A 17,427-nucleotide genomic window follows, 5' to 3' on the forward strand; every position below is an offset into this window, starting at 1 on the left:
TCTTTTGCCACGCTAGTCGCTTGTGCATAGTCGGGCGACTCCCATGTCCAAGAATTAGGCCGGCTGGTTTCGTCGTCGATCTTTTCGTGTGCTGAACCCCTACGCGCAATGGTTCGCCGATGGCAATGCTGTCAGCGACACCCCTTCAGCGCAATGCGTCCGTATAAGGCACGACTTTTCCCATAGCCTCTTGCTTACCAGTTTCGTCGATTGCGACGCTCAACACACTCCTTTGTACAATTTTTTTACACAACAAGATGGAGGCCCACGTCATGCTCGACACCCTTGGGTGGGTTTACACCAGCATCTTCATCACCTGGAACGTCGTCTTTGTCGCATGTCTTGTATTTCTTTGGTTTCATCGTCAGCACCCCTCTCTTCGCATACGAAGACTGCCATTGTTATTCGCTGGTATTATTCCACTGCACGTCTACGGCTCTATCTGCTGTCTCGGTAAGTAAAGTCAGACAATTATGCCTTCAAATCCTAATAGGAACTTGTCGATGACAAGTCGATTGTTTCCTGCACCAAAGTCTACTCGCCTTTGATACGTTGAGAGCATGAGCTGACTTTACTTGCAATCAGCATACGTAATTGGCCCTGTCGTCAGTTGCTCCGTGGAGTTCTGGATGATGTCCGTCTTGGTGCCAGTGGGCATGGGTACGTACTCCTACTTGTCCAAGGACGCAAGTAACATACTAATCGCAATCAGCATTGTTCCATGCTTCCAACAGTCAATTTCTGCACATCGCCAGCCGTCAAAAGCAGTTTGCTCGCATGAGCTCGCTCAAGGACCATGCGCCAATCGACGAGAAGGCGGCGCAAGAGGTTGCCAATAGCCGATGGCGAAGAATCGCACAGGGACTTGAGCGCGCTGACAAAATCAAACGAACACTCATTTTCATTGGAATTGGCATGGCTTTCCAAGTAAGATTGTCAACACGTAGCCGAAAGAATTTCCATCTAACACTGACCAGTTAGCACTTGTCGTCTTTGTTTTCTTCGCTTCAAGGAAGTTCCACTACAACTACGGTATCATCGACTACACGGTCAAAGGCACCGGCATGGAAGTACGCATGAACTGCAGCAAAGGGTGGGAGTGGTGGCTATCGATTGTATGGCAGTTCTTCTGGTCTTGGATATACGCACCCTGGATTCTCTTCAAATCTCGGGGTATCCGCGATGTTCACGGTTGGCGTCTGCAGACTATTTGCTGTTGTCTTGTGGGGTATGTCTTTCCTAAACCATGCACCACGCACTCTGCTGACTTTTCGCAGTCTTCCAGCATCCCCTCTATGGCTTGCTGGTCTCTACGCTCCTGAGTTCGGGGTTGTAAACATGGTCTTTCCCCCACCACTTTGGTTCTCTGTCTGCTTCGGCCTAGTAGAGGTCTTCACAATTGGATCTACCATTCGCGATGTGCTTCAAGGCAACAAGCTTCGCCAAGAGACACTAGATGCTATTGCTGATTGGGAGGCGCGTCAAGCGGCCAACGACTTGGGCGCAGCTACTGGTGAGGAGCTGAAGAAGAGTCCTAGCGAGTTCTCGGGATCAACTGCCCTCCAGTCCGTTGGTGATTCTAGCTTCAGCAAACAGTCGTTTGATTCGAAGTCAGACATCTTGACGATGACTGCTTTGGAGAACGCTCTCCGAACCAACCCTATGCCACTCCTTGAGTTTGCTGCATTGAAGGATTTCTCTGGTACGTACTCTCTCGATGCGCATTGTCTAGTTGACCATGCACTGACCGCACAATAGGCGAAAACGTCAGCTTCCTTACCCATGCGGCAGATTGGCGACGCCAATGGTTTTCGCATAAATCATCGACCGCGGAGCACAACCGCAATCAATTTGTGGCTGCTGTCCGCATCTACGCTCATTTCATCTCTCTCGAATTTTCAGAGTTTCCTATCAACATTTCTTCCAAGGAGATGAAGCGACTTCATCATGTCTTTGTAGAAGCTGCTGTTGCACTATTTGGTCGTCGCCGAAACTCCCATTCATCATCGTCAAGCGGCGACGCGACACCTTTCGACAATGTTTACCCAGACGACGCTTCTGATATGCCTATTCACGACAAGAGCGCAAACAATTCTATCAAGGAACTCAAGGGCGCAATCAGCCTTGACAATCTTGGACGTGCCAACCTGAGAGCTGTGGCGCACATGGAGCCAGGCTGGCTCGATGGCACGCTGGCCGACATCAAGATTCCAGACAACTTCAACGAGATGGTTTTCGATTCTGCCGAGAAAGAAATCAAGTACCTTGTCCTCACAAATACCTGGCCCAAGTTTGTACAGGTTTCACGCGCAAACAGCGAGATGAGCAAAGAGGATCCGGAGAAGGGTAACAATGCCTGGATGCACAGGTTTTTATGTCATCACCCTTGATGAACTACCAACCACGTTTTTCAAATAATTTAATCATTTAATATAATGACATGCTGGTTAATCGTCAGCACAATCTTTCTTTTCTACATTATGAAGTTCATGAATATAACTGAAGTGTTGATTCGACCTTGTCCATGTATCCTCAACGAAATCTCAAATCAAGAGCTATAGAGGTTAGGCTGGTCCTTTGCACAGAAATGAACGAGTCTATTCACATACAACGGATCAAGAAATATATACTCAAAGACCCTACTATCCACTAACCCCAACGCAATAATAATACCCTGGCCAAATCTGCGTCCCACAATTCTCGCCATTGGCGCCAACAACTGGATTCCACTTGTAGAACAATGCGCTCTCAATCCCTGCATCATTCGCAAGCTTCCAACACCCATCCCCATCACCCGCTCGTACAAACTTGTTGCAGTTCCCCACGATCCCCGCTTGCGTCTCACTCGGCTTAGCCGGACCCGTCGTACTCGGCGCCGACGTCGTCGAAGTGCGAGACGCAGAGGCAGTAGGAGTAGGCGCAGCCACAGCCGAAACACCAATACAATATGAATACCCTGGCCAAATCTGCGTACCGCAGTTTTCGCCCTGCGACCCCAGAACCGGGTTCCAAGCATAGAAATCCGATGCTGCGACGCCTGAGTCCGTGATGATGGCCCAGCAGCTCGCCCCATCGCCAGTTGTGTGCCATTTATTGCAAGAAGCAGGCTGGCCTGCTTGCGTATTTGTCGGTTTGGGTACACTTTCCGTGGTCGAGGTACGAGTAGCACTCGACAGAGTACCAGTTGCGGGACGCGAAGTAGTAATCGGAGCGCCCTCCCCATTCACCCCAACACAGTAATAATAATCCTTCCAAATCATTGTATTGCAGAATTCACCGGTAGGACCGAGTACGGGATTTAGTTCGAAGAGCCGCGGTTGCGTTATGCGGGCGTCGTTGGCGACTTTCCAGCAGTTTGCGCCGGCGCTGACGAGGACGTAGCGGGTACATTCTTTGGGGGTGCCTTCGTGCAGGAGCCAGGGCGAGATCGGGGTGGAAGGGTTGTCGATGATTTCGAGGGTGGGGGTGCTGCCGGGGCCGCCGCGGATGGGGCCGTCGTTGTCGTCTGGGAGGCTGGAGTTGGAGGGGGGGATGTAGGAGCCGCCGGGGCGGCTGGTGAGAGTGGGTTAGTTGGGATGGTGGAAGGGGAGGGGGGTTGTGACTTACGAGACGCAGATGTATTGGTCTTCGACGAGGTGGTCGCAGGCACCTAGGATGTTGGGATTCCAGGTTGCTAGTTGGGCGCCGTTGATGGGGTTGGTGCCTTCGGACACGGCGGCTGCAATGGAGGTGCTGGGAAGATGTTAGAGTTTGTGGTGATTTGTTACAAAAATGTATGTTGGGAGAAAGGGGTGGCAGTGTAGACATACCAGGTTTGGCCTTTGGTTACGTGGAAAAGCGAGCAACCGCGAGGACCACAGATCTCTTGATCTTCAACGTAGCAGGCCTCGTTTTGGGTGAGATATACGAGACTCCCAGTCGACACGTTGTACTGGCGTGCAATGTCGTTGCAAGCTTGCATGCTGTTGTTGGACGTAGTGCCCATGACATTGATGACTATCTGATCTGCCGCGCAGGACATTTGAGTTGCTTCTGGTTCTGGCTCGAAAACTTCTCCCGGTCCTTCCACAAACGATGGCGTTGGAGTCAGGACGACCATGTAGTTTGGTAGTGATCTCGTCGCTATGTTGGCTGCAATAGTGGTTTGGCAGACATTCTGGATGTCCTGGAACTCCTGAACAAGGTAGTCGGAGTGGTCTTCGTCAGGCAGAAACTCCGATGAGATGCGAGCATGCATCAGCTTCAAGAAGCATTCTGAGCATAGGAGGTCATCGTCGTAGATGTTGGCCATGCGACTGTTTTCGGCGGATACATTGGCCGGATTGATGCACCAGGGGTCAGAAGGGTCGGCATTGCAGTCTGGTCGGATGACATCGGAGCCAACCCATTCTTGAGACTCAACAAAGCACCATTGGTTGGAGGAGGACTTTAGACATGCAATGTCAAGACCAGCGACGAACCGGGTTGCAAGCGTTTCCGCGTCAACTTCACGATCTCCTGAGCGGAGGAACTCGCCGTCACAGGACCCGCCAACTTCATCAACCCATTTACGACTAGATTCAATACACCTTGTGGTGCAGAGATCAGATGCGTTGCTTGAGCTCCAGTAGATGTTGTCCACGTTGGAAGTCCATTGAAACAGGTTCGGTTCACAATCTAATGTTGTGTTCCTATCTCATACTTAGCATTTAGTTATGAAAGCGATTGAGATAGAGTCAATCCAGAGTCAGATGACTTACAAGGCAGCAATACATGTGGTAGAAATGTTAAGAACGCCGGAGAGCCCCTGAGGATCTACCAATGGCCATAGTGTGAAAGCAGAAGCGTACTGTACCAGGCCAATGGAAAGTACGATCGAGAGGGATTTCAAAGAAGTCATGAGTATGAATCTACTTTCATAAGAGTGACACTTCTGTAGAAAGCATCCGGCAGTCGAGGAATCAAATGCCAAATGGAGGATCCTCAAGGTATTAGGACTTTGAGGCACTGACTTTGATATCACGCGTCCTCTTCCTACACCAACTCCAGAACCCACAATTTCACATGGCATTCACCAGAAAGCTCTACGCGCCACAGCCGAGCGGCTTACATGCGTCGTTTATTCTGGTTCTATCGCCATCCCGTGTGCCACATCGCGTAGGAGAAGAGTGTCTCGGCATCTGTTCAGCCTTCACCATTCCAAGCTTGCCCAGCTACTAGGTTTTTCCCCAAACAGCTATTTTTCTTCCAATTCAATAAGATTCAAATTCCTTAGATTGCTATGCAGTGTACTGGTGGCCTCGCCAAGGGATTACCAAAGGGTTTTAGCGTCTCCGAGCGCAAGGATGCGGGTTTCGGTGGGGGGCCAACTAATTTCAACAGGGTCGCGAGATGCTACCTTAAGGAGGACTCCCAGCTCGGAACAAGCGGCAACAACACGGGCCGTCCGCTGCTTTACTCTTTCGGGCTAATAGGTGTATCTTGGCCGCCCAGCCGGTTGTGGCTAAGTCTATGGTTCCTGCAGTCAGTGGCACGTGGATCACCGAAGGATCTGACCTCTGCCGCTGCAGGAACAGCTGTATATCTACTGATCTATTTATTGACATCCGCTTTTTCAGGGTCTTGGTTTCTTAGCATATCCTTGTGCTAATCTACCGTTGATGGCCTTAAGGGATAAGACAAGGCTGACCAGCTGATTTTCCAGGTCATATGGTTCGATGGAACCCAAGAAGTAACGTCTCGGCGGGGCGTAACTCTGATAACTTGTATGCGAGGACGGAGACGATAAACTTGGCCTTTTGTTATTCAAGTTCCGGTATATGCGAATTGCCGAGGGAATCTGCATGTCTCCAAGCGAAGTGCGCGTGATAACCGTTACTCCTCGGTATGAGGATTGGAGGTGGTCAGACTGAGCTGCACAGGCTATACTTGGCAAAGATTGATGGAGCGTAGGATGTGGTCCTGGTCAGTAGCCAGGCATTTGTGGCGCATTTCATATCCGGTTAACATCTACTGTTCTTCTTATTCATAAGACTTGGGTACAGCAGAAGTTGTCGAATGGGCACTCCTCCTTTCTCTCGTTCCAGACGTCCCTGATCCCGAGTCATGCGGGCTTCTTTGCTTAGCTTGCTTTTATGGCCGGCTCTATCTTTTGCGGTCGAGTCGAATACTTCCTTCGTCCCGACGAACAGGACGTCAAACCACTTCAACGTTAGTGAGGCTATTGAACGTGTCAAGGCTGAATCTGGGATTGAAGCAAATTTTCTGCTCAATTCTGCATTTTCTGTGCTCGGATCTGATGTCTCTGCGGAGCTGCTGGAACTTCCAGTTGGTACCTGTAACGCCCAAACACCTTGCGTCAATGGGGCTTGTTGCAGCGGCGTACGTCTAAATCCCTATTGAGTCTTGTTGACTATGCTGTTACTTGATCTTCTAGCTTACTGGTAAAAGGTCTCTGGACTCTGTGGTTACTCCCCGTCCGAGTGCGGTGTTGGTAATTGTACCTCGAACTGCGATGCCAAAGCCGAATGCGGCCAGTACGGCGTTCCTGGAAAGCAGACATGTCCCTTGGGTGTTTGTTGCTCCAAGTTTGGGTAAAAGCATCATAAGTTTTAACTCAGTATGAGACTGACCGAGACTCTAGATTCTGTGGTTCGACCGACGATTTCTGCGACGTCGACGGAGGCTGCCAGAAGGACTTTGGAGGCTGCGGCCCTCCAAAACGTCCTTCGTGTAGCAAAGATGGCACAAGTGGTAAGACAATTTAACTCCAAATTTCCATATATGTTCTGATAAGGTTCTACTCGCTATAGTCAACAAGCGTTCCATTGGTTACTATGAAACTTGGGCCAACACAAGGCCTTGCAGCGCAGTGGCGCCGGAGCAGCTCAACCTCCAGGGCCTAACACACATCAACTTTGCGTTCATGTTTTTTGAGCCGGACACTTTTGAACTCACACCAATGGACAGGAATGCTGGTTCACTGATTAGCCGCTTCACGAAGCTCAAAGAGAGGAAGCCCGGACTAGAAACTTGGGTTAGTGTTGGCGGATGGTCTTTCAATGATCGTAAGTAATATAAGCTATAATTCAATAATTTTACGCTGACTAGTATATCTCACTATAGCTGGGAAGTATCAGCAAGCCTTTAGTATCATGTCGAGTACTGCTGCCAACCGCAAAAAGTTTATTGACAACTTGATCAAGTTCATGGAAACTTACGGGTTCGATGGTACGTCGAAAATTATTTGAGGAGATATAGTCCAGGATCCAAGACATATCAGTTAACCATTGACAGGTATGGATATGGACTGGGAATACCCAACCGCAGATGACCGTGGCGGTAAGCCCGAAGACAAAGCAAACTTTGTTCTTCTCTCCCGGGACATATACAACGCCTTTGAAAAGAAGGGATATGGCTATTCCCTCACACTACCCGCGTCATACTGGTATTTGCAGCATTTCGACCTTGCAAAACTGCAGCCATACGTCCACTGGTTCAATCTCATGTCATACGATCTACATGGTACCTGGGATGCAGCGTCAAAATTTGTTGGCCCCTACGTCGCCACTCATACGAACCTGACGGAGATTGATCTTGGTCTCGATCTCCTTTGGAGAGCAGGTGTCAAGCCCGAGAATGTCGTCCTCGGTCAGGGATGTGAGTACACATATTGCAAGAATATTTCCATCGACACTATAAGCTAATTCAAATTAGTGTACGGTCGCTCCTTCACTCTTACTGATCCAAAATGCAACGAACCCAATGGCGTGTGCCAGTTCTCCGGCGGTGCCAAAGCCGGCCGCTGTTCTCGGGCATCTGGTATCCTAAATCTTCAAGAAATCTTCGACATCATCGACGACAAGAAACTCAAGCCGACACACGACAAAAAGGCTGGAGTGAAGTGGATCCACTGGGATGATGACCAGTGGGTTTCCTACGACGATGACGAGACACTGATGCAGAAGCGTGAGTTTGGAGCGTCTCGCTGTCTTGGTGGCATGATGATTTGGGCTCTTGATCAGATAGATCAGGATACTGCAATTGGAGGCAGTTTATCACCAGAAGAAATGGAGGAAGCAGAAGCCATGTATCAAGATGCAGCTGCAAAGGGTGTCTGTTACACAACTATGTGCAACGATAAATGCCGCAACGGCGACTACGAAGCTGCGCAAATGAGGGGGCAACCTGGTTTGTTGTCTACCATGACTCGTTGTCCCAAAGATCAGGTTCGTCGTCTTTGCTGTTCCAAAGGTGTCACTATGGGAACCTGCAAATGGCGAGGCTTTCGTGGCTTGGGACTATCTTGCACAGGTGGTTGTCACGGCGATGAGACTGAGGTTACTACCAACACCAACCATGTCGACAAGAACGAAGACCAAACATGTACGGGAGGCACACAGAGCTACTGCTGCTCTGGATTCAAGCCTCCTATTTCAAAAGAACAAGTCAGCGAAAAGATCAAGGACGAAGCTGCTGACCTTGCTCTTGCAGCTGCCGAAACTCTTGCAATGGAAATAGCAGCAAAGGCCTTTTGTCGTGTTGCAATCATGGCTGCAACGCTACCTCTACGTATCATTCCGTTTGTAGGCTGGATAGCCTCTATCGCCCTTCAGGTTGCAATGCCAGCATTGGTCAATGTCTGCGCCAAAGGAGTCGCCAAAGCCGGCAAATCAGTCTTCAATTTCAAGGGGAAAGACTACGAAGTCAAAGTCGACAAGCCTCTTACAAGCAAGGTCGACCGGCCGGCATCTAGTTCACCGACCAAAGCTTCTGATAGGCCAAAGACTTGCAGGACGAAGAGGCTGGCAGCCAGGGACTTGAGACCTCGTACTGAGTGGTTGACAAATACATATGACCCGCCCGGTGTAAGAGTTACCCACAAAGTATGCAATGGCGCGAGAGCAAAGCAGGCCTGCTACAACTACAGCTCCATCATCAACCGGCGACCTGATCTCGCGCGTCTGACCTGCCCGTCTTTCAAGCACCCTCGCCCAGCACGACCCCAAGTCGACGAATACAACCAACAGCACAACACCCACTGGAGCAGCGGCTGGCTTCGCTCTGCAGACCTCGAATGCCAACGCGACGAATATCCCGGCGCTGCAATCTGGCAAGCCCGCGACGACAGTGTCTGGATTCGCCTCATTCCCCGTGCGGACAATGCCGCAGCAGCTCATCTCTTCGCGGGCTGCCCCGATGCAGAAGAAGAAGAATTCGTCAGAGAAAGATCCATCACCACGACCGTCCTAGCCTGCGGCAGCACCCGCGACGTCTGGCAAAAAACCTATCGTAAAATGGAAGTAGTGATGAGCATCAACTTTAATAACATGCAAAACATGCCTCCTGATTTTGGCATGACAGCCAATCTATGCTGGCCCGAGACACTGGTAAACGACCCAGGCTTCGCCCTTTTGACAGACGACCCCTGGTACGCCCGCGGCAACAATAGAGGCCAGTTCACGCAGTACTATAATCAGGCACCGTTGGCGCAGTTTACAAATGGGAAGGTCAATCAGCCCACCTGGGGCTGGACGAAACCGAGGGCAAACAACGTCGGTGGTGGTGGTGGTGGCGGAAACAACGGCGGTGGTGGAAATAACACTCCAGACCCAGACTCAGATGACGACATGCCCGATGCACCAAGCGACGACGAAGACAATGACCCCACGTTCCCTGGTGGCCGCAGTGCATTAGACGATCTAGACAAGTTCAAGCGGTCGCCGAATGAGCTTGTTATCCACGAAGGGAATTCGACGAGGAAACCGACCGAGGAGGAGTTGTTTGGCGAGTTGGGGCTGTTGAAGTGCGAGGAGAGGTATTGTCAGAGGGAGATGGAGGAACTGGGGTTTGCGTCGTTGCCGGTTGTGCAGGAGACGCAAGAGGCGCCGGTGGCGGTGCGGGCGGAGGCTACGCCGACGGATGGGAGTGCGGTGGTTGAGACGAAGGCCACGCCGGTGAGAGTGCAGGAGGCGGATGTGTCGGTTATTACGCCTGCGCCTAGACATCCGCATTATCGGTATGAGTAAGTGGGTTACATTGTATATATCCAGAGATCCTATTTGTATGTTTCTTATGTAGCTCGGATCTTTAGAAATTCTGTAAGCAATCATCGAGCATGTGATGTGATATCTGAGTGTTTCCTAGCCAACTTACGCTCGAAGATATTTGTTTGAAATATGACGTCGTTTATCTTTTCCACCACCATCACATCTCCCCTCCATCCCTGTCCTGCTCGCCAGGATCCGGCCCCCAAGTATCCATTCTGGAAAATGAAACTTCCAAGCCAATAAACCGAGGTCCCAAGAAATTTCCCTACTAAGCGACATATAATCAACTTCAACTCCCTTTCCCCCCAAACACCTACTCTCCATCTCACTCCTCACCCCCCAACTAGCACAATGTCCGACCCAGACCCCCCCCCACCACAACAACAACCTCCACCCCCAAACACCGGCTACAACCGCGCGGCACTAATCACAAGCCTAACCAACTACTACACCCTCCTCTCCAAAACCGTCTCCATCCACCCCTCGCACATCCACCTCGCCCCACCCACCGGCCACCCCCCCTCATCCCTCCCCCTCCCCCAGCTCCAGCGCCTAGGCTTCACTCCCACCATGCTCGACCTAATCAGCCACCTTCCCCTCATCACCTCAGCCACGCGTCCCGTATACCCCGGCACCACCCCCATCGCCTACACCACCACCCTCTTCTCCGACTACACCGACGAAAACTTTGACGTGAACGATGCGCATGCGGTGGGCCTTTGGCCGCTGCCCGAGGAGAAAATTCCGCAGGGTGTGGTACCGATTTCTTGGCCGTTGCAGGGGGATCCAGGGGGTGTGTGGTGGATGGTTGATACGAATACTGGTGTGTTCCCCCCCTTTTTTTTATTTGCCCCTTTGGCTTTCCGGAGTATGCGGTGGTGTGGTGTATATATTTCCTGGGACTAATGAAGCGATTGAGGGGGAAAAGGCGAGGTTACGCCTCACTCGAATTCTATTACGAGACCTGTCGACGAAGTACCGGAAGATGAGCAGTGGCGGACTGCGAGACCGGTGCCTGCGACAGAGTATTTCGATGGGTTAGCGAGGGATTTGATGGAGTTGGAGTTGTTGCCTGTGCCGTTTAATCCTGGCTTGCTGGTTTGGGAGATTTGGCATGCGAGAGGGCATAGGGAGTTTCAGGTTTTTGCCGATGTGAGTTTACTCTATTTATGTTGTTGGAGCTGGGGGTGGTTGGGAAAAGGTTGCGATTTTCGTTTCTAACGGGAGGGAATACAGGAGGCGAAAGCGATATATCGGCAGTGCGAGTGGCCGGATTTGGAAAAGTTCAAACGTGCTAGGTGTAAGAGGTTGTTGGAGGAGTTGCAGAGGAGAGTTAGCGCTTGGGAGAAGGCGAGGAGGGCGGCGATGCCGAAGCCGCCTGCGTATACGGATGCGGAAGGGAATCCGGTTGAGCCACGTTGATGAGTGAGTAGTCTTTTCAGATGTAAGTCATACGATGGGCTTGATTGATGTGTATATGTGAGGAACAGTCGACTGTATGCAACTAGACATAGTTGTACTTTCAAGAATTCGTTACTTCATCTACACATGAGACATGGTAGCTATCTAATGATTACAGTTCACATACTGTAAAATGACGCAGCACAGTAACTCATCGTACCCCCCTGATCACCCACAACCCACTCTCCCAACCCCCTAAATAGCCGCCTCATCCACATTCCTAATCCACCCCACCATCCACTTCACAGTATCCAAATGCGCCGTAATCCCGACCTTCTCATCCACCGTATGAATATTCCCCAAGCCAACCTGCTCCTTATCCCAACCGGGCCCGTAGCGGAAAATATGCTCGCTCAAATCCCAGTAGAACCTCGTATCCGTATTCCCCGTCATAAGACCCGGACTGACAATCAGATCGCGGCCATACAGTGCGCGCGTAGTACCTGCGAGAAGGGCAAAAGGAGTTGTAGTAGTCGAGACCGAAGCGTTAGAAGAAGATTGAACAAGCGATGTCGGAGTTATGGGTGCGGGTTCCAAGATGGTGGGACCGTGGGAAAGAGAGATGCTGGAGGGTGTTTCTTCGCCGGTGAACGCGTGGAGTGTGAGGTTGTACTTTTCGGCTACCTGGGCGGCCAAGGAGGAAATGTGGGATTTGATTTCGGAGGAGGTAGAGCCGACGTTGATACGGTGATTCACCGTGAACTGGGTGCGCTCGGGTAGTGCGTTGGTTTTGACGCCTCCGTGGATGATGTCGACAGCGACGGAGGTTGTAAAGAGGTATTTTATTCCGGGTCCTGCTTTGGCGGCTTCGAGGGCGAGGTCGTCTTTCTTGCTACAGGTTGCATGGCGTCGGGAGCGCTTGTCCAGGAGCTTTCCCAGCTGCTGTGGGAAATCGGGTGCGTACGTTTCGCCACATTGGAGAAGGCCTAGGTATGGGTTCTCGTCCGCGAGATGTGGTTCATAGCGGTTCGCTTCAATCAGGGTAATAAGTTCACTGGCAACCCCAATCCCGTTGTGCGGAGGGGGGATGCTACTATGGCCACCAGGCATGCGAACAACAATGTCAACATCAACATAGCCCTTCTCTGCAACACCTGGAATGGCAAAGTTGGCGCCCCAGCTTTCGATATTTACCGCGCCCTCGTCGACGATAGCAGCGATTGAATTGTGTCCCAGTTTCTTCAACAGGTAGGCTGAGAGATGCTTTGCCCCCTCTCCACCAGAAATCTCCTCGTCAAAGCCAAAAGACAAGATTAGTGTTCGTTGAGGCGTAAAGTCGGCAGCAATGAGTGCCTCAACAGCATTCAGGATAGCCATGAGCTGGTTCTTGCAGTCACTTGCACCTCTTCCCCATACAAATTTTCCATCGTAGTGTCCTGAGAAAGGCGGGTACGTCCATTGCTTGAGAGTTGAATCCGGGACAGGCACGACATCTTGATGCGCCATGAGCAAGTTGGGCTTCAAGCTGGGATTGGTGCCAGTCCATGTGTACAGCAAGCCATGCGTGTTTACTTTTTCGAGCTGAAGTGTCGCATGCGCCAGTGGATAGGTCTTGCTGAGATATTCTGCAAACGAATAGAAAATGTCCCATCGGGGGTCCGCGCCGATGTCGCCCATATCATCGTAGCTCTGGGTGGGGATCTTCACAGCGCCTGATAAGCGCTCGATAGCAACATTGCGGAAGTCGTCAGAGGTCAGATAGCTCTCCATATCATCCAACTCTTTCGTTTTTCTGGAAGGAAAAAGAGGTTCAGCTTGGTGACATTGCGAATCCAGTCTAGATTTGCTCGGATTCGAGAGAAAGTTCCATGTTGATGTCGGTGTGGTGGTACAGTTTCTAAGCAATGCTAGAGCTGCTAAACCAAGCACTGCACCCGTAACAAATTTGCGTTTGTAAGAAGCAGTATTGGGCGATGCATGAGGCACCGCATGCTCTCCCAAGTCCTTGCCAGCCATCTCGATAAATTGGTGTTGGTAGGAGGGTTGGTGGCCAAACCAGACATTCGACGGGAATAAACAGCGCAAATGTCCTATACCGCATTAGGAAAGTCTTGGACACGATGAGGCGATCATATCCGAAAAGGGCATCAATCTACAGTGGATACTGATACTGTTCCATTACTCCATATTGTTATTCAACCGCATTTCCAATCTGACGTAACAGATCTAGACTACAACTGCACACCCATTTCCTACAAGCCAATAGACAGATCTCACACGATGTGCATCGAACACGGCAGACTCTTGTACATGGCATATACATAGCTCGTCTCAACGAACCACCTACTCATCAATATCTTCAACCTCGGTTTCGTCTTCTTGATCATGAACCATGCCATGTAATCCCTCGCTTTCGGCTCCTATCAGTGGAGCCCGCTCGCCCTCTTTGCGCGCAAAATGGCCTCCGATACTGACAGCAAGCGTACTGAAGCCATGTACCACTGTGCTACCGAGCACAACAAAACAGACAATTGGCCAGATTAAGGTGACCGTTCTCTGCCTCTCGATCGGGAGATCGTTTGGTGGGTTGGGCAAAGGTAAAGAAGTGCCAGTTTCAAGCTGTGCACGCGCCTCGATAGCGAGGAAGAGTGCCCCAACACCCATAGGTCCAAAGTGACCGACAAAGAGAGCTTCGGTTGTCGTCTTGACAAATGGCAACAAATTTGCCTGGAAGAGAATGAAGACGATGGGAATGCGGCGGAAGAGAAGGATGAGGATGAGGAAGCCAATGAGCCGAGCGGGTGTGATGTTGTCAAAGGCGCGGAAACTCTCCCAAGGTATCATTGCGCCAAAGAAGACAAAGAATGACGAGTTGATCATCATGTCGATAATGACAGGAAGAGCAGTATCAGCCATGGGCGATTTTTGCCTGTGAGAGAATCCACGGCCTGCAAAAAAGGCCACAAGGAAGTCGTCCACTCCAAGGACTGATGCCAGTCCAATTGAAAACACGGCTGCAAGAAGATAAAATGTGAGATACGAAGCCTCACCCATCCATTCGCGCGCATGCGAGAGTCGGTAGAGTCGGTTGAAGATGTGTCCGAGTATAATTCCTATAAGGATACCCACTGCGCACTGGTACAGTATTGTGACGAGGAACCATTTCTTCAAGACACCACCAGCCGTGTTCTTGAGGAGCAGGCTGATGCCAATGTACAAGAAAGGAAACGAGACGCCATCATTGCAACCGCTTTCCGCACTCAGAAGATCTCTGATACGTTTCGGTACTCGTGTACTGAACTGGCTGTTGGAGAGCACAGAGGCTGCAAGGACGGGGTCTGTGGGCGTGAGGCAGGCAGCGATTGTCATGGCCGTCACAAAGTCTGTCTCAAATATGATGGTAACCAGCAGGGCACAGATGAGCCAGCCGAAAGTCATGACTGGTCCTAACAAGGCTAGTAATGCATACTTCTTTTTGGAGAGATAGCGATTCTCGAGCTCGAGGCCGACAGCAAAACATTGGATCCCGACAATCAGGCGGGTGGTTTCTTGAATCGTATCATCCTGCTAGTTGTCAATATTAATTGCTTGTTGGACAGGATTCTGTTTCACGTACGGAAAAGCCCCAGTCATAAGGCTTCAAAAGACCAAGGGCACGTGGTCCGACAATCTGTATTGGTTGCTGTCAGGAAATGCTCGTGTGTGGCTTGCGCTTGTGCAACACTCACAATACCGAAAAGTGTGGCTAGTGGTGGCTCCGAAAGGTGGAGCCGGTTGCGTATCATGAGCGAGAAGAGAGCATAGAGTATTAGAAAGAAGGTGAGTACTAGGTATGTGACATGCGGGCCCGTCGGCTCGAGCTGAGACCAAGCCATGATGAAAATACTAGTCGAGACGACGAAGATGGTCGATTCGAGGTTGCGAGAGGTAAAGAATCTGCGAGGCTGCAAGCTCGAAGCTTGGGTAACGCGCTGTGTGCTGGTGACGTCAGACGACCGATACAATGGCTAAAAGAGACTGGTGCGCTGTCTGGAAACGGCTCTCTGTGCAGAGAGACAACCTTGGCCCGGGGATTGTGGCAGCATCGAAGGGTGCGTCTGTATTTAATGTATACATGTTAGACTCAAAATCAAACAATGATGCGTAATGGATGACGGGCAGTTGACCGAATGTTAGCTAAAAAGATGCGCTCGGACTGCGCTATGCATATTTAGACGACCTCGCATATTGCAGGTCCAACTGCACGGTGTCGAGCACGGCGGTGCTGAAATATTGACCTAGTTGGTTGGGGCATTGCAGACACGACGAAGCATCTAGGGGGGAGAGGTCAAGGTAGAATGCGATGTACGGCTGAACCAGCCACAACCTTGGCGGAGAACCGCGAAGGATGAATTCCGCTACTTTTGTATGAATAAAGCGCCTTTTCCCCTACAGTGCCCAAACGCCGCCTGCCCGCGCGGTAGTGCTACTCAATTTGTCCATGGCCTAATGCGGGTAGTATTAAAAATACAGTCAAAATTACAACCTATGCAACCTATGCAACCTATGCAGATATGAAAAGAAAGGGGTTGACTAGGCGTCGTCGGGAGGGTTGTTGAAGAAAGCGAATCGTATCCTGTGGAGCTGTCGACGAGTTAGTGTACTGGCGTTTGGATGTGCAGTGGACAAACATACCGAAGGCAGCTTGGGAATAACTACTGCGATGGTGGCGAAGCAGTTGATGAGGAAATATGTCAAGCCGTAATTGGTATAGTGGGTGCTGACAAGGAACAACAGGATGGGGACACTGAGAAGGAACTTCTTGGCCGGGGTATACTGGTCGCCGTTGTCGATCTGCTCCCACATGTTGAGGTTGTCATAGGCACCCGAGTTGAAGTCAAAGGGGACACCGCGGACGTAGTGGAACATGAGGTAGGAGCCGGCCACGTATGAGAGATTGACGAGGGTCCAGGAGGCTTCCTGCGACATGCCTGGGATGATATCAAACAAGATCTTGCCGAAGAAGATGAGGACAAAGTGGATAGCCCATGCACCTGCGAGAGTCAGCCAAGAGGTCGCATTGTACATGGCTGTGGTGGCTCACCCTTTGCATTGACCCATTCGACGTTGAGATTGGGTAGTGCCGACTGGTCGCTCAGCTGCTCAAGCGACTCCGGGGGTTCCTTGTAGACAAGACTACTGCTACGTCGGCGGCGCGCGTCCTTTGAGTTTGAGGGTTGCAGCGACATGTTGGAGTAGGCAGATATCGAGGGCGATTGGCGGGGCCGGGGATCGCCAGCGAACTTGAGACGAGATGTGGGGTTGAGAAGTATGGACGACAGTTTGGCGGTATTGATGTATGTATGCAGTAGTAGCGGTAGCGGTAGCGGGCGGACGGGCGGGGAGGGTGAAGGGGTGGTGGATAATGGATGGTAGAGCGGATCAGAGGCCCGGTGGCTGAGTGGAGATATACGGGTCGGCTTGACAAGAAGACTAGAAGAAGGAGAAGGAGGAATAGGAGTAGTGACAGCAGTAGCAATACAAGCACCCGCACCAGCAGCAGTCGGGACAGTGGTTGTCGTGGTTGTGATCGCAGTCGTAGTGACCTGGCGGAAATGGTCCAGAAGGAGCAAAGCGGCAGGCGGGACGTTCAGGGTCTTCTGGCAATGCAACACCCTCCCGGTCTTTGTCCGAGCTTGTAGGGCGAGGCTGATCAGACGCAGGGAGAGCAGGTGGCGAGATGGAGAGAGAAGAGGTAATGGGAGGCAATGGTGGCAGCGAGGGTGAATGATGCTTTTCCGTGACCAGCAGTAGTAGCAGTAGCAGTAGCAGTAGTAAAGGAGGAGCCAGATCCACCTGATGCTCCCAGAGGCCGTGTGTTGCTCACAACCACCGCGGCCGTGCACCGCGCGCAACCATGGCCCTCTAGAACACACGCGCCCTCGTCGCCCACCAGCCCTCGCCCAGCACCGTCCATCTCCCGCCTCTCCTTCACCTCCCCCATCCCCAACCCGCCGCC

At 51.3% G+C, this 17,427-nt stretch overlaps 7 protein-coding genes across 7 annotated transcripts; 3 read left to right on the plus strand and 4 right to left on the minus strand.

Annotated features, from left to right (window-relative positions):
- Positions 1 to 257: 257 nt before the first annotated feature.
- On the plus strand, positions 258 to 2,390 carry COCCADRAFT_94042 (uncharacterized protein; the record flags this gene model as incomplete). Its single annotated transcript, XM_007713293.1, has 7 exons — positions 258 to 453; positions 586 to 660; positions 713 to 927; positions 978 to 1,228; positions 1,278 to 1,702; positions 1,759 to 2,139; positions 2,176 to 2,390. 7 exons carry the CDS (start codon positions 258 to 260, stop codon positions 2,388 to 2,390), a joined length of 1,758 nt encoding a protein of 585 aa, XP_007711483.1.
- A 252-nt stretch (positions 2,391 to 2,642) lies between these two features.
- On the minus strand, positions 2,643 to 4,879 carry COCCADRAFT_4369 (carbohydrate-binding module family 50 protein; the record flags this gene model as incomplete). Its single annotated transcript, XM_007713263.1, has 4 exons — positions 2,643 to 3,552; positions 3,607 to 3,732; positions 3,810 to 4,670; positions 4,740 to 4,879. The coding sequence occupies 4 exons, from the start codon at positions 4,877 to 4,879 to the stop codon at positions 2,643 to 2,645; spliced, it is 2,037 nt and encodes a 678-aa protein (XP_007711453.1).
- Positions 4,880 to 6,084: 1,205 nt separating this feature from the next.
- On the plus strand, positions 6,085 to 10,007 carry COCCADRAFT_36084 (glycoside hydrolase family 18 protein; the record flags this gene model as incomplete). Its single annotated transcript, XM_007713294.1, has 9 exons — positions 6,085 to 6,189; positions 6,292 to 6,360; positions 6,430 to 6,572; positions 6,623 to 6,732; positions 6,792 to 7,046; positions 7,105 to 7,209; positions 7,276 to 7,638; positions 7,696 to 9,549; positions 9,685 to 10,007. The coding sequence occupies 9 exons, from the start codon at positions 6,085 to 6,087 to the stop codon at positions 10,005 to 10,007; spliced, it is 3,327 nt and encodes a 1,108-aa protein (XP_007711484.1).
- A 372-nt stretch (positions 10,008 to 10,379) lies between these two features.
- On the plus strand, positions 10,380 to 11,450 carry COCCADRAFT_93978 (uncharacterized protein; the record flags this gene model as incomplete). Its single annotated transcript, XM_007713295.1, has 3 exons — positions 10,380 to 10,851; positions 10,948 to 11,180; positions 11,265 to 11,450. 3 exons carry the CDS (start codon positions 10,380 to 10,382, stop codon positions 11,448 to 11,450), a joined length of 891 nt encoding a protein of 296 aa, XP_007711485.1.
- A 234-nt stretch (positions 11,451 to 11,684) lies between these two features.
- Positions 11,685 to 13,445, minus strand: COCCADRAFT_4372 (uncharacterized protein; the record flags this gene model as incomplete). The annotated part of the gene is made up of 1 exon (XM_007713264.1): positions 11,685 to 13,445. The coding sequence occupies one exon, from the start codon at positions 13,443 to 13,445 to the stop codon at positions 11,685 to 11,687; it is 1,761 nt and encodes a 586-aa protein (XP_007711454.1).
- Positions 13,446 to 13,772: 327 nt separating this feature from the next.
- COCCADRAFT_36087 (uncharacterized protein) lies at positions 13,773 to 16,657 on the minus strand (the record flags this gene model as incomplete). The annotated part of the gene is made up of 5 exons (XM_007713296.1): positions 13,773 to 14,993; positions 15,046 to 15,099; positions 15,158 to 15,289; positions 16,104 to 16,462; positions 16,513 to 16,657. The coding sequence occupies 5 exons, from the start codon at positions 16,655 to 16,657 to the stop codon at positions 13,773 to 13,775; spliced, it is 1,911 nt and encodes a 636-aa protein (XP_007711486.1).
- Positions 16,658 to 17,121: 464 nt separating this feature from the next.
- COCCADRAFT_94023 (uncharacterized protein) lies at positions 17,122 to 17,385 on the minus strand (the record flags this gene model as incomplete). Its single annotated transcript, XM_007713297.1, has 1 exon — positions 17,122 to 17,385. One exon carries the CDS (start codon positions 17,383 to 17,385, stop codon positions 17,122 to 17,124), a length of 264 nt encoding a protein of 87 aa, XP_007711487.1.
- Positions 17,386 to 17,427: the final 42 nt, after the last annotated feature.

The sequence above is a fragment of the Bipolaris zeicola genome (assembly GCF_000523435.1).
Source record: "Bipolaris zeicola 26-R-13 unplaced genomic scaffold scaffold_58, whole genome shotgun sequence".
Taxonomy (NCBI): domain Eukaryota; kingdom Fungi; phylum Ascomycota; class Dothideomycetes; order Pleosporales; family Pleosporaceae; genus Bipolaris; species Bipolaris zeicola.